General features: G+C 42.7%; 2 protein-coding genes across 3 annotated transcripts in view; one reads left to right on the forward strand and one right to left on the reverse strand.

Moving 5' to 3' along the window:
* The window catches only part of LOC126558232 (protein elav-like), a 381,245-nt gene that overhangs the window by 326,104 nt on the left and 39,513 nt on the right, over positions 1-15,628 (forward strand). The gene's annotated exons all lie outside the window — the stretch shown is intronic.
* Positions 5,823-7,461, reverse strand: LOC126557835 (protein giant). Its single transcript, XM_050213733.1, has 2 exons — positions 7,396-7,461; positions 5,823-7,286 (listed from the first exon to the last, which is right to left on the reverse strand). Exons 1-2 carry the CDS (start codon positions 7,427-7,429, stop codon positions 5,824-5,826), a joined length of 1,497 nt encoding a protein of 498 aa, XP_050069690.1. The 5' UTR covers positions 7,430-7,461; the 3' UTR covers position 5,823.

The raw sequence follows: 15,628 nt of genomic DNA on the forward strand, positions 1-15,628 counted from the left end.
TCCTATGTCTTGATAGTCTTACATCAACATCAAACCAGAATAAGATCCGAAGCAATTTATTACAATTGTAATACAACGTTTTAATTTATTTCTTAACTTCTGTTTACGAAAATGTATTATTCGTCAGTTGTTCTTCTAGTTGCCTCTGTTAAGTCATCGCTTAACTGTACACGAACGCGCCTTATTTAGTCTCAAGCGCTCACCCTAACCTCTTCATCCGACTTCCGGTCATTTCTTTGTTTGTGATGCGTAAGAAACATAGAAAAAACATCGTTTCTCAATCCATTGTGATGCCGCCAACACAGACAAAACCTCACTCCACATCCTTCAAAGGCCACAAACGAAGGAACCGGTAAAGAACATCTCGATTCCGTTTTTCCTGAAAGTTTTGCGCCGTGTTGACATAACTGTAACGCTTGTGGGGCGGTTAGCTTTGGTCATTTTTACAACCGAATGCCGCTGGCGCAACTGTCCAGTGCGTTGTTGGCGACATAACGCTCCGTTCCCAAGCCCAAGTCAACAGGACGCGACGCCATCCGTGCTTGTGTTGGCCAAAGCAGGACGAAAGCAAGCGCACCAGTGTTTCCGGCTTGCATTTGAGTGCATTTTGGGAAATGGTTTGTGAAGGGGATGAGTTTAAATAAATATTATCTTTTCAGCAGTTCTCAGAAAAGAAAAAAAATGGCAAAAAAGAAGGATAACATTATAGCGTGTAGTGTCCCCGATTGGTTGACCTTATACTACACAGTAAATTATTAACGTACAAAGTTCGAGCACTAGGAACAGGCACAAAATGTGACATAAAATTTTCAACCCTTTTCTTAGGGTCAAGCTTCAATTCTTCAGCTGACCTCTCAGCATGAGCACCTATGCCAAATGGTCATGGTATGCAAATAAAGTCCCCACCACCACCACCACAACCACCACTGGATCTACATCCTTCCTCTACGGCACAAGAAGAAGGGTTAACGACGATAGCTTTAAAAATCCTTATTACAGCTTTCTACCTAATCTTGCCATTTGTTGGCTCAAAAGCCAAAAGGACACCATCACCCAAAATCCGATGACCATGGTCCATTTTAGGGTCCATTTTGAGCAGAAACGATGCAATGGTCCCGCTCGCCGATGGATGGGATCGTTTCGAAGGAAAAAAGGGTCAAAAATGGTTCAAAACAGGGCCCGAAAGGAGGACACTTCATTTTATTAAAGGACAACAACAACTAAAGTAGTTAAGACCGGTCCACGGGCTTGTACGAGCGTAATCCTTTTTTGCAAATATTATTTCATATATGTGTGCGGCTTCGGTTGAATTGGTGTGTATGCGTGTGCCTGTAATGCAACGAATACCTGCCTGCGTGTTGGGTCTTTTTGGGTAAAATAATAAACTTTATTACAGCAAACCCTACAGAACGCCTACTCGGACACGATCACCCATCCACTGACACTGTGTCACATAGGACCCGCGCGTTATGTAATTATTCCTTCGTTACCTTGGTTACCACCCCGTTTGATGTGTTTGATTTTTGTTTATTGCATCCATACTTTTCTCTCGTTCTCATCTTCTCTCTCTCTCTCTCTCTCTCGCTCTCTGCACAAGATTTTCCACAAAAGGAGGCATTCTTGCGTTAAGCGCAAGATGGACAGCAATCGGATGTTTATGAGCGTTTGTTTAACTTTAATATTCTGTGTGCGCTCCCGCGTAGCACAAGTCAAAAACAGTTCGTCCCACAACTTTCGCACTTTTATTGATGGAAAAGGTAGAGAAAGGAAGGTTTTTAGCACAAAAAGAGATCCTTAATTGGTGCAATCGTATAAAGTTAATGTTTGAAAGGTTTAAACCATTCCATGTGGTCCATATTCATACGCTGGGGGTAGAAATTCACTTACATTTTGTAAAATTGGATTCATGCTAATAAATTGTTTTGGTGTACTTTATGACAATAGTGGAACACAACAAGCACAAACAACAAAAGCACATTATATTAAAATGTTTTCCATGCAAGATTTCTTTAATATTTTTGGATATTGGCATCGAACCCCTTTTAGTGTCAAGACGGTAAACTTTATTTCATTATCACTTTATTTTTCCCCCTACCGAGTACAGTTTCTCGGTAGAAGTTCTTCCGGGTTCTCTAGCACCAGGACAGCAAGCAAAGGGATGTAGTACCCTTTACTGTAGAACGGAATCTTCCCGTTACAATGCAATTTCTCTCACTATCCAACCAACACGACCCCTGCCCGCTCGACATAGTTGGAATGCGGAAGGGAACGATAGAAATTTTGCGCCCCCCTCCAACTGGTCCCTATTGAGCCCGTTTGTTTATCCACACACGGCGCACTATGAAGAAGCACAGCATGTCTGCATTGCCAAAAGTTTCCTCATTGTTACACATGCTGGCTGTCCCGGTCCCCTATACACCCTCTTTCAGTGGTAACGTACGCACCAATTGCAATTCTGGCACAATAACCATGATGAAAGGTTCCGTATTCCTGTCGCGTTATATCGTTTCTCAACCCTTCCATTGATCGATCGATCTTTTTAGAGTGTACATGTGTGTGCGCGTATGTAAAGCTGTCCTCACGAGTAAGTGTCTGTCTGTTTCGTGGGGTGAACACGATGAACTCGGTACCGTTTGCACAAACCACAGGATTATCCGACCCTGACTAATAACGTGATGCTGCCCTTCGTAATGAGGTTGAAATTGAGGAAGAGTTGAGCAAAAGTGATTGTGTTCTATTCCGTTTGGAGGGTATATATTGCACACGCTGGCTACAAGCATTCGAATATTGGAGCAGAATTAGATAGGGGACTGTCACAAAATTTTCATGAAATATTTGGAAAGATTCATTCAAAATGGTGGATGGGTTTTACTGTTGTAACTTGTTACATGAGCTAAACTTATATAACAAAACATTAAGATTGCATTACGAAACATTGTGGGAATATGTCGTATAACAAATTAAACGATTATGGATAATCCATAGGGTCCCTCCAGTAGCAAAGTAGTAGCGGCATCAGTCTTTTGCAAAGCAGAACCGGATCTTGAATCCCATCCAATTCTTCAGTAACTTAAGCTTGACTATCGAGCTCCGGGTACATCAAGGCCACTGAAGTTTGCAGTTTCAGATTTCGGATTTGAGAACCATACACAATACAACATCATCAGCAGTACTACACAGACAGATCCTCTCCGGAGGCGGACACGGGCTTCGGTGTATTTAACACATGCGCCGAAGCTTTCCACAAGCTTAAACAGAGCATGACTGTCATATATATATGTTGCTGAGCTGACTGCTATTTTTTAAGGCACTGCTCATTATAAGCGCGAATCCTCAGGATCAGTATTTTTTATTTACTGATAGCCTCAGCGCTCAGCGCAGTGATATCAAGATATCAAGAGACAAGATGTCGAGATATCTACAACGTATAGGCAGCGCCGACTCCAAGGTTTGTGGCAACGGATACCACAACATCCTCTGGCGATGTGTGGATTTAGATGCGGCTAGAGCCTGCTTGATGCTTTGCGCGTTTGACTTTGCCAAAGAGATGGGAATCGTCCTTTGATCCCTTCATCCTCCCTTCCCGTAGATTGTACCCATTATCGTCCTATCAGCTGAAAGTAGTTTGTTCTGTTTATTTATTTTTTGTTTATTGTTTGTTATACATTCGCAACGGAGGCGTCGACATGCGTCAGTCGCTATTTCCGCCCCAGAATTGATAAAAATTGGTTTAGGAGATCTAAGATCGTAACTGGCGACATTGTCGTTGGTGGAATGTCTGGATTCGATTCTGCAGTAACCTTACAAGGTTATTGTGGCTATCGGCTCCATGCATTTTGCAGGCGTCAGGGTCGCCAGCGACAACATTGGTTCTCTGAACCGATTGCCGCAAGCCACAACATCCGAATGCTGGCAACTATATGGAGTGACGAACACCACAGAGTATCCACAACAAAGGGAGTTTTCTTGGGAGCCAGTTGTTAGTCTCCACGGCACGATGCTCCAAACAGGTGCTAACCCCTTAGCGGACATAGAGCGGACAACTATATCTGAACCATACCTGGCAGCAACAGCATCCACAACTGAGCTCACCCGGGATAAGGTGCACTTGAATTGAGGGAGAAGGAAATGTCTACCCTCCAAATAGAATATAAGTTGAATGAGATGTAACATAAGATTAGATTTTATGGAATACAGCCTGGCCGTCATTATGAGAAAAAACAATAATTACTTTATTCAATGCTGTTACGAATTCTTCGGATTGAATACATGCATGATTTGGAAATAATAGTACCAATTACAAAAGATTCTGTAAAACAATTAATTAATTAAAAGTATGAACGAAACGAAACAAACTTTACAAGAATTTGTTATAGAGAATTTGGGTCTTTAAGCCTTTAAAGCGCGGCCCGTTTTTGGAGGTGACTGCGGCGGCGGTCTCCACCCGGCAGGACCGTTCCCTCGTAGTAAGGCCGGACTATCTAACTACGTGGTATCGGCAAGTCTAGTAAGCTATTTCGATGGCCAGCGTGATCTAGGAGGTCGTTAAGCCAAGAAGCAGATGAAGGACCTTTAAGACCTCAATCGTCTCTTCGAGCTTTACAAGAGTAGTAATGTGATAGCGAAAGTTAGAGTGAGTGTGCCATTAGGGGGCAGTGAGCAACCTAATGAGTGGGCATAGGGGGCAGTGAGCCACCAGTGAGTATGCAGGAGGATTCGTACCTGATACAAAAGATACCAAATATAATGAATTACAGTTCATATTTCTCATTCTTATCATATTTTTTCTACCGATCAACAAAATTGATTGTTGACAAATTGAGAATTGATATTTCGATCAGTGAAAATAAGCTCTCAAATCATAAAGAAACAAAATATTTAAAAACATCTGTGAATTATATGACAAAGTTGAGACAAAAAGACGACGAATCATCAAGATAGCTCAAGAAACAATCATTTTTCCCTCAAACAAAATTCAATTTTAAAAATAAAATAACGTTTGGGGCAAGAGTGCCGTGCACTTTTCGTTAATGTTAATGAGAGTTGAGTAATTAAAAAACGTAACAATTGTTTTTCGCAAATACGAGATCTCAATTCTGGATGGGAATTAATATCCCGATCGATCTTGAATTAATCGCAGAATCAGGATTCGTACTTTTCCATAAGTCGTTCAGATAAAAAGGGCTAGAAAGCAATCGGCAGTGAAATTCGTGACCGAAAGGAGCACTTCGGTGACACGAACCTCTTTAGAATACAAAGTTTTACCGATAAAACACGTGAAATGCTAGAAGCTCATGTTGGCAAATCAGTAAAGCCGGCAGTAAAGCTGAAGCTAAGTTCTGGTCGCTAGGAAACTGTTTTTAACGTCCATAAGAGGAGGATTTGATGAACCAAATTTACCCCAAGCATTTTAACCATTTTTGACTGACGGACTGATTTATAATCGAATAATTAGTGGAAAATGAAAATGAAAGCTTAACGTGGCACACTTGCCCCAATTTCCGCTTCCCAAACATACGAGATAAATAAAATGAAGTACAAAATAATGTTTTTTTTACACATTTTTTCTATTTAAAAACTTATATCTTAACGTAAATGCCTTAACTATTGAATACTGCTTACAGGTATCAGTCATCCGAATCGAGAAGATTCGTTCTAGCGCCAAGTCCCTCAACTTACTCCTAACGTACCTTACCGCACAATCGACCGATTCGCATCAAGCGATCTCGGATCTCGGATCGTGCAATTCAGTAGTTCACTGTACATGTAGTTGTAATAGCCCACTATCTACAAAGCAACCCCAATCAACGACCCATAATCCGCCTACGAAGCTGCCACCGAGCTCGTAACACCGTACAGTGCGAGCTGCTTCCGGGCGGCCGCCAGCTCAAACTTTAGTTCGATATTTTCCCGCTCGAGAAACGCCGCCCGGATCGCAATTTCGTCCTCCTTGATCCGGCGTCGATCGCGTGACTTCTTCGCGGCCGCATTATTTTTCTTGCGACGTTCGTAGTAGGCTGAATCTTTCACTGACGAACCGTTGCTAGGGGTTTGCGATGCAGAGCCGGCATCCGCTTCCGCTGCCGTAGCAACGGCTGCATTTGACTCCGCCCTCGACGATACGGAAGCGTCCGACGAGCCAATGACGTCACACGCCATTTCCCGCGTATCCTTGCGCGATGGCGTCACTAGCTGCCTCTGATTGGTCGCTGCGTATTGCGTCATTTCATCGCACGTGGTAAGGTTTTGGTGTGCTTTCGCAGCCGCCATTGCTAGCACGTGGCGTTCGTTTGAGGGTGATTTTTCGTCACAAGATTCGGAGGATGATGCATCACTCATGGCGGCGGAAGGTGCGTTCGAGGAGGAGTTGCCCGATTTGGTGGAGTTTGCTAGTCGACGCATTTTCGGGTTGGAAACGGTCGGCTGTCCACCGTTGGCGGCGTGGATCTGCTCGAGCATACGTTTCCGGAACAGGTTGTACTTTTCGGCGGAGTTTGTATCGAGGATGGTATCACTGGCGACGAAACCGGCCGCTAGGCTGAGTGGATCACGTGGGTAGGCTTTGAAGGGTCGGGAGAGTTTACCGTCCCGTCCGACCACCATTGGGTACTGCTTGCTGCTATCTTTGGGAGTGTTTGTACCATCGTCTTTACACTTTCGCTGGCTGGAGCTGACCAGGGATGTACTCTCGGATCCCGACTCGGATAGTGCGTCCAACTCGCGGAGACGAATAGGACTGGGTGAGAAACCTGCCGGAGAGGTTTGTTGGTGCTGCTGCTGATGATGGTGAGGATGAAGCTGAAGAGCCGACGGTGGTAGCAAGTAGGAAGGAATTGGGGCTGCTCGGTGCACCTGCTGTAGAAGATGCTGCTGTAGGATGTCCGTTTCGGGCTTCGGAAGTCCCATTCCATGTCGGTGAAAGGCTTGCACTGCTGGGGCTAGTTGGGTTTGTGTGTGATGCGCCAGTTCTTCGAAGTGAAGCAGTGATTTGGTCGGTGATAAGCGACGACCCCGGACAAGTTCACCGTAGTTAAGGAGAATGGTGCTTTCCGGATTGTTGGACACGGTTATGTCACACTGCTGGGGAGAACTGTGGTTGCTGGGAGGTGGCGTTCCGCCCACTTCACTGTAACAGTGATAGGCTGGTGAAGGTGTTTTCCGGGCGTCCAAGGAGTCTCGTCGCTTGGACAGATCCAGCACGCCGGAATCGGTCGACTGGGGACGACAGTTGGGATCGGCCATTTTCGGTGAAGCAGGTGAGTAGAGGGAGGGACTGAGACGGGGTTCTAAGCAAAGAATAAAAATGATGCAAATAATTAGTAAATAAATCATCAAATTAAATTAAAAATGCAAGATTGTTGCCTAGAACATAGAATTTGAATTGCAGATTCTTACCTGTTTTTAAATCCATCATGAATTGAGCCATCATTTTCGAGAACAAAATTTTACTAATGTCCACTATCTCACACACGCTTACGAATCACACAAACCCTAAAAACTATTCCACAATTTGCAATAATTTTTTCACAATTGCGGTCTGTACGTTTTCCAACTTTCTAGACCGAATGTACCAACACACCAAGCGAACTATTCAGCACTTTCGCTGCCCGGAATCTGAATAGAACTGACCTCCGAACTTGACCACCGGTTTGCTTTTATACGCCGAGGTGCCCACCTACACGCCAGGTCCGTGACAATTCCTGTCCCTTTATCATCCCTTTCCACCTCAGACCTCCTCTCTTTCTCTCTCTCTCTCTCTCTCTCTCTCTCTCTCTCTACTCACCTCTTTCGTATTTAAATCTGTTGCCTGCAGCCGGTTTTCAGTTCTTCTTACTGTTTGTTTGCCAAATTTCACTCGTATGAAGAAACCCTTCCTAGAATGAGACAGAGTGACATTTTCACCAAAAAATGTTACCCTCACATGTAGAAATCTTCCGCTCGCTCTGTCACGGGCTCATCCCAGCACCCTTTTGCTCGTCACCTCGTTCGACCAATCCCGGTAAGACGGTTCCCAATCCCATACTGTCTCTCCAGCTTCCACCATTCCCTTTTTTTTGTTCTTTTTCCTTCATTTCTATCTTTTCTGTTGCATCCTTCTTTTGCGGCTTTTCCTCTACTATTCAAACAAGCGGTGCACAAAGCACCACGCACTTTGTTTACAATAGCAGCAGGCTCTGGAAAAACGGAATCCCAACACTAACTAACACACACACACACGCATATCATTCCCATCAAATATAGAATACGCACGTACGCATACATAGAAGTGGGCGAAGTGAATGCAGTGAGCAAAGAAACAGGAAATTTGCCGCTTTTGCCGGAAAAAGGGTTCGAAAGATTGCACTTGAGCTCGGCCAAAGCAGGAAAACTAAACACAAAATCGCGCCCGGTACGTCCATACCCGGACCGACCGGAATCGGAACAGTTAGGTAGAGCATTTTCTGTTACCGGTGGTGCTGTGTTTTTGCGAGTGAAATAGAGACAGAGAGACAGACAGTAATCCAGCAGAAACCATGACGACCGCGACGACTTGCCATCTCATTACGGAAATGGTTTGTCTGGCAGAGTTGCTTCCGCATGCCACGGGAAATTTTCGCAAAGGGAGTAGACACCCTGGGTTACGATGGATGGATTAATCAATGTGGAGATACCGGAGCACCGATTATCGATGGTTGCATTGGGTGGGATTGTTAGAGTGCGTTATGTAGTAGTTGATAATTTAATTAATAGTATTATAAAATTTCCTTTTTGCTTTTCGTTGCTGTTCAAAAAAGTTTTAATATTTAAACAATTTATTGGAAGTTTATTTTACATGAAACTCTTCAGCCTTTGGGGTCCTTTTTTGTTATAGAGGTCTATTACATATGGATGGAGCTTATTTACACCATTGAAAATGTATTTAAAAGCTAATAAAATAAAAGCCTTTAAGCCTGAGCCACTGAGGTGCTCGGTACGATGGGTAAATATCAAATGAGTTTATTTATTAATGGGCAATGGCTTGATTAGCTGGTTTTGCCTGTAGATTTTATTAACAGTTTTATCTACAAAAGACACATAAGAATTGAGTTTAATATTTTTTAATTATAGCGCCAAGCCCTGCCATAAGAAAGTCCTAAAGTCATGTGAATTTGTAGTTTGGGAAAGTCTCGTGAAAGCGCGTAAGAGGCATTTTTAGTCGAACTTAAACTTCAATTTAACATGACTTTAGGACTTTCCTAATTTTTTTTTACAATTTATTTAAGCAGCAGAAAATATTTTACAACCAACGAATTGAATCTGGTACATGGACTAATAGTGTTGCATACCTGCTGTGCATCTTAACAATATTTTATCAATTTATTAAGTTTGCTTAAATTCGTCATAATCAATTGTAAATAAAACGTTTGCTTAAATTTTTGGCATCGACAAGAACTCCCAGACCACAGCAGTTATTAAATCTTTTGCGTTATCGGAATAACTCCGGAAAACTCCTTATGTTATGTGTGTGACGTGCGAATTGTTCGATTTTAATGTATCAAAGTTCGCGTTTCATGAGCGCGTTTATGTATTCTTAGAAAGTAATATAACTTTATGAAATTCTTGTAGACTGATGGCCGATGAGTCTGCTGGAATAAAATAACTCAATATTAATAGAGACATTTATTAACTTCATAGAAACAATTTGAAGATTTTGACAAAATAAGTAACTTCATGCAAATCAAACCTTATCAATCAGACGGAACAAATGTAGAATGATATCTGACACATTTTGAGCAAACTCAGCAATCGATCGCATAGCTCCGATCGATCAGTACAATAATAGCGACACATTTTTTGCAAGTGCAGCAATCGATCGCACCGCAACACATTTTGTGCGTACGAAAATATTTTTGTACAAAATGCAATGAAGAGCAAAGCGAGCAAAAACTATTGTAAGAATTAGGTTTAAATAGAGCCGTCTTGGGGAGCTGTCTAGAGAGAAGGCTCAACCTTGCGTTCAATTCTTTCTAGAGGTTTGAGTGTCCCCCTACCCAAGGTAAGTCCTTAAATCCCCACCATACCTTTAAGAGATATTCCTCCTGAACATCCAAAGTCGCCTGGCCGACTTGCTCCGCCGATGAGCATCGAGAGTACCCCTACCAAAGGCCTCCATATCTCCAACGATTCAGTAAGGAAGAATCTCATCGAGCTTCTCCAGACTGCCTGGACAGCAGATTTCGTCTTTTCCACCACAATAGTGATAAACTAATGCTCGCCATCAGGATAATTTTGTTAAAAAAGGGTGCTGTCTTGGTATGAAACAAGATCATCATGGTTGATGATCGTGATGCTTTTATTTTAATAGTAAACATTATGATGACGTTAAACCTAACCAGATCGTGAAGTTTTACACGTTCCTAAATTTTGAACATTGCTTCCTTGAACTTCTTCTTCTTCTTCTTGGCTTAACGACCTCTAAGGTAATGCCGGCCATCGAAATGGCTTTCTAGACTGCCGATACCACGTAGTTGGTTAGCCAGTCCTCACTACGGGTGGACGATCCGGATGGGATTTGAACCCCGGTCCTGCCGTATGAAGACCGGCGTCGCTGTCGCCTACACCACCGGGGCGACCCTCTCCTTGAACCATCGTTTATGAATTTGAAGGTAAGAAGGTAATTTAATTTATTTAATAAACGAAATATTTAACAGGAGAATCGTTTCTTCTATTTAAGTTAAATTTACAGCTTTCCAACGGAATAATTCGGCTTCGGCATAACCAATCGAACCAATTCACCAAAAGCGGCAGCATCATCGCAGCACAGGGTAAAAAGGGTGTGTCCTTGCGGATGTATTGCCCTCCAGTATTGAGCCGCAGGCGCAAGCGGCAGTTGAGAGAGGCCAAGCCACGCGTACAAATACTCTCGACCTCGACCGCTTGCGAAAGCGAGGGTGAGAACTGCGTACCCAAAAACCCATCCAACGCCATCGCCCAAATGCTCAGAACAATAAACCATAGTTCTGGTGCTAGCTATTAATGTTTTTGCCGAATTGAACCATTTTCGGAACGCCTCAACTTAACGCTGTACACACGGGATCCATCCATACACATACGTGGGACACATTAGAAAGATCAGCAAGAAAGGTCAGTTCGCGGACCACAGTTCTATGCGAATTGTTGTTACCGGTTTCTTGGCGAAATCATATTTTGCACCCTTGCTTTTCATCCTTTCTTTTTGTTGGATTACGAATCCTTGCTTTGCGGAAAGCTTTCGACTGGCCAGTAATTGTGGAAACAGGTAAGATCGCAATTGTCTCTACTGGCTCATATAGAAAGGGTTTTTTGGAGGCACCTAGCAGCACCCGGGAACAGAGGTTATGGGAAAGTGTCCGGCCAGCAACACCCACGGCTCGGTGAAACTTTCAGCTTGGGCGTGTGATTTTTAGCGAGAAAAACACACACCGAAAGGACACGGATAGGAAGAGATCGATTTAAACTTGGCTAGAAGGTAACGAGGGTACTAGGGAAGTACCTTAATTAACGGGTTATTGTTGGGCTTCATCGGATAGAATTTAAGAAAAAAAGTGGCAAAAAGTGAATGAATTCATTTCCCGTGGGAGTTCCGTGAGAAGTGGTTGGAATGGAGAATGAGTAGAGGAATTTCTACAAGACGTAAAGACGCCAGATAGAACAATTATAATATGATGAGACGAAGAAAAAATCCATTTTATCGTCGGTAAATTATGGTTCTTCACGTTATACGTTTAAGTTTCATTTCAATAAGAAACATATTGCGACATAAAGCCTAAATTTGTGTACACAAAGCTAACGCACCCTTTGCTATGTTTTAAAACACTTTTTTAAATCATTTTTATAAATAAACTTTTCTTTTACCCAGAAAAACAAACCCCAAATCGTTGACTCGTGACGTTTGAAGGTAAATAAAAAATTCAAACATATTCACTGATTAATATATACCATCATCACCTGGGCGACCCATGGATTCAAGTAGGCTTTGCAGAAGAAATGTTTTGCAACACCGAAAGAAAAACCCCGTCCGGCTGTCTATTTGTGTTGCACTTCTTCAGGTGTGTTTGCTTCACTTTCTCTCTATCCCTCTCTCTCGTTCTATTACCATCGCCTACTACGCGATTGGTTTAAGAGTTTATTTCCGGAATACTTTGCGCACCCGGAACGTGAAAGAACGGAAGCATTGCGGTCGTTTAGCGGGATGGTCAGCTTTAAGCTTGTTGAAAAAGCAATCGGCACCTTGGTTCCGTGCACCAGGCTCTTCTTTCGTCTCTCAACGGAAGGAACAGCCACAAGAATCATCTTGAACAACCTGTCCTCGCTGCTGATCTCTTCCTCAAACAATCCAGCGGTACAAGGATACGTCCGCAACACAACAACAAAGCCGACAGACAAGCTTATTTTGTAAGCGCAAAGCGTAAAACGGAAAATCGACGAGCACCTTTTTCACTATTCAAATCGATAAGTGCAGCGCGCTAGGACCGGAAGCGGGACAGTTTGGTCGCGTGAGCAACGTTTACCCTCAGGGTTTCGTTTTTGTCTTGTTTTTTTTCCAAATGGATAAGGACCTTTGTTGCGTGCCGCGATTCCACCTTCCCTCCTACTAATTGCCGTTAATCCTATTTTGCAGAAGCAGGAAAATCCAAGAAGAGTGGAAGCATTTCGTGCTGCCTTCAGACTGATAACAACAAAGCGTTCCCGGCGTACTTCAGCACGAAAATCGGATTTACTGTGTTCCTTTTTTATCCGGCCAGTGGTCGTTTTTTTTTTAGACTTACGGAAAGCTTCCTCGTTGTGTCGCTTTTTCTATCTTTTTTTGTGTGTTGCTTGCTGGTGAACAGTTTTATGAATGAATTCACCACACTATCTCACTGGGGCCATCTTTCCGTTCCGTTTGGTCACACTTCGGACGTGATGTACCGGGGCATATCCGGGGAACTGCAGTTATTATCGTTATTAGTGACACACACACACACGCATATAAGATAAAGGCAAAAGAGGCTGGTGAAATTTTGGACATAAAATTCCACGTTTCATTTCATACGGAAAAAAGGATTCATCGGTAGGATTAAAGAACCGAATACGGAAGGCGAGTGCGTTCCATAGCGTCCAAATTGCACTTACGAAAAGAAAAAAAAACTTGATCACAACTCGAGACTACCCTTCCGGAGGATTAGGCAAAAGCGAAAACCTTTCTAGTTCATCCAAAAACTCTTTTTCCTTCACTTGACCAGTGGATTTTGGGTGCCATCTGGGTTTGGGTTTGTGTATCGTTTGAAGAAACCTTGGGTCATGGCAAACAGTGATGAGACGACATTTGCTACATAATTATGAATCCTTTTTTTACGTGACATATGGCTGCATGGGTACTTTTTGTGGTAACAATGAGGACCTTGGTAATAATGAAACAAAATCGCAGACATAACGACGGTAAGATGAATTACAGGACTATTAGTAGACGAGTTTCCATCGAACTATAGCATCCGAACAGATGCGTTCCCTTGGTAGATGAGGCGCTTGGGAAAATAAGGTCTTTTCGATCAAGAGGTTAATTGGTCGATCCAACTAGGATAGCAGATAGCTTTTGGCTTGGTACTTGGTGCAAGGAGGCTCTTCGAAACAACAAGACTTCTTCGTGTACTTTCTTCAAATATAAGACCCTTTCCGCCCGGAAGACTCTTACTAGAAGCGGTTCTACAAATTGTGAAACCTTTAGGAATACATTTTTTAGGATTGCTTGGAATTCTCGGAAAAAATAAGCCACCTTGTTCGCTCTAGGCCTGTGAACAACTCACTCTGAGACCCCCTGGCATCCATAAATTTCGTCCATCTACTACTAATAAAGTTCCATGTGGTATAGGTCGTCTAAGGCGATCAGTATTTCAGGATGCTTTCAACTAAGTGATCCATCCTGCGTACAGCATTGATTCAGCGTTTTTCTTCCTGATATAATAATAACCTTTCCACCCTATGTCCCGATAAAAGTAATGTCATCTAGTTCCCTAGTGCATGTTCAAGTGAACCGTGTTAATTTTCTTAAGGACATGGGTGTATTGCTTAACTCTGGCCTCACCTTTTCGCATAATATCGACTCCATAGCCTGTAGGGCTCGGAGGACCCTTGGTGTGCTTAAGCGTGTTGCCAAGGAATTTCACGATACCTCTTGTCTTAAGGTACTGTTTGTCTCTTTGGTCAGAGCGCTGCTTGAGCACAGTTTGGGCAAGATCCACATAGACCGCCTCGAACGGGTGCAGAAGTCCTTTACTAGGTTTGCCGCCTGAAAAATCTTAGTAAAGTAAGCCTATGCACTACCTTGTTATGAGGTCAGATGTCGGATACTTGGGCTAGTTTCCCTCGAATCCCGTTCTCGTCCATGCTCTCCTCAATCTCATTTTATGTCCCCTCCCGTAAACTTCGTACTAGCCTCTCCTCTTCTAGTTCCTTCGAGGCGCACATCAGTGGGGCGAAAGGTCCCTTCACTGTGTGCGGTGCAAACCTTTAACTCCATGACCCACATTTTCGACTTTCACTTTCCCTTAACATCCTTTCGTTCCCACCTAGCCTCATCCTTATAAGTATCCATCTTGTTTTTTCTGTTCGTTAGGCTAGGTTAAGGTATTCTTAAGTTGCCAATGATAACTGCGCCATCAAACTCCCTAACCAAACTTCCATCTTCTCCGCCGAAGCAATAGCAATTCAATTAGCCGCCGACGAAGGACAACAGACCGACCGACTGAACGTCATCTTCACCGACAGTGCTAGTGTTCTGGCTGTCCTGGAACTCGGCACCTCCAAAGACCCCCACATTCAACTCCTTCACGTCATCTCTTCCTCACCTCCTATAGGCCATACCAGCCTTATACATTCCTACCTCCTAGAAAAATCTAGTCCTCCACTCTGCAGCTTCTGTGGTGTTGACATCACCGTCCACCACATCCTCACCGATTGCCATGGATACACGACACACCGAACCACCTGCCTACTAGACACCGATTACACGACAATCCTATCACCCGACAAACTCCATCAGAACAGCCTTATTCGATTTTTACGAATCAGTCATTTATGTAGAGAAATTTAACGCAATATTTTTAACTTATCCATTTATCATATGCCATAATTGCAATAGTGTTCCATAATATTTTAGAAGCACCTGCATTTATTTTGTATTAGATAAAACCACTTACTTATGCAGTAGAGAGGCGAATGTAGTCTGTAAGACTCAAAGCCTCTATAAATAAACGAAAAAATAAATCTTAAGTTGCATCAGTTTTTAAGCAAATTTTGTTAAGCTGCTAGACAAACAAATAATTTGAATCAAAATTTAAAATTGAAATTGAAATGAGAACATAGCACTTGTTAATAGCTATTGTTCCAACTCTATACACTCTCTATAAAAAGAAGAAATGCTCGAAAATGAACTATGGATGTCTCAAAAACTCATTCAAAAACATCTTTATTATAATAATATTTTCGAGTCCAAGTTTTTGTCTATTCTTGTTTGTTAGAATTTTTGCAAGATTTTTTTTTTAGATTCAATCGATATGTAAAACCATTTTACTGCATTATTTTGAATGCAAATTCGTATAATAAATGAGAAAATTGTACATTTATAAGGTTATATACACCAAACACAATT

Source organism: Anopheles maculipalpis, chromosome 2RL (assembly GCF_943734695.1).
Source record: "Anopheles maculipalpis chromosome 2RL, idAnoMacuDA_375_x, whole genome shotgun sequence".
NCBI classification, from domain to species: Eukaryota; Metazoa; Arthropoda; class Insecta; order Diptera; family Culicidae; genus Anopheles; species Anopheles maculipalpis.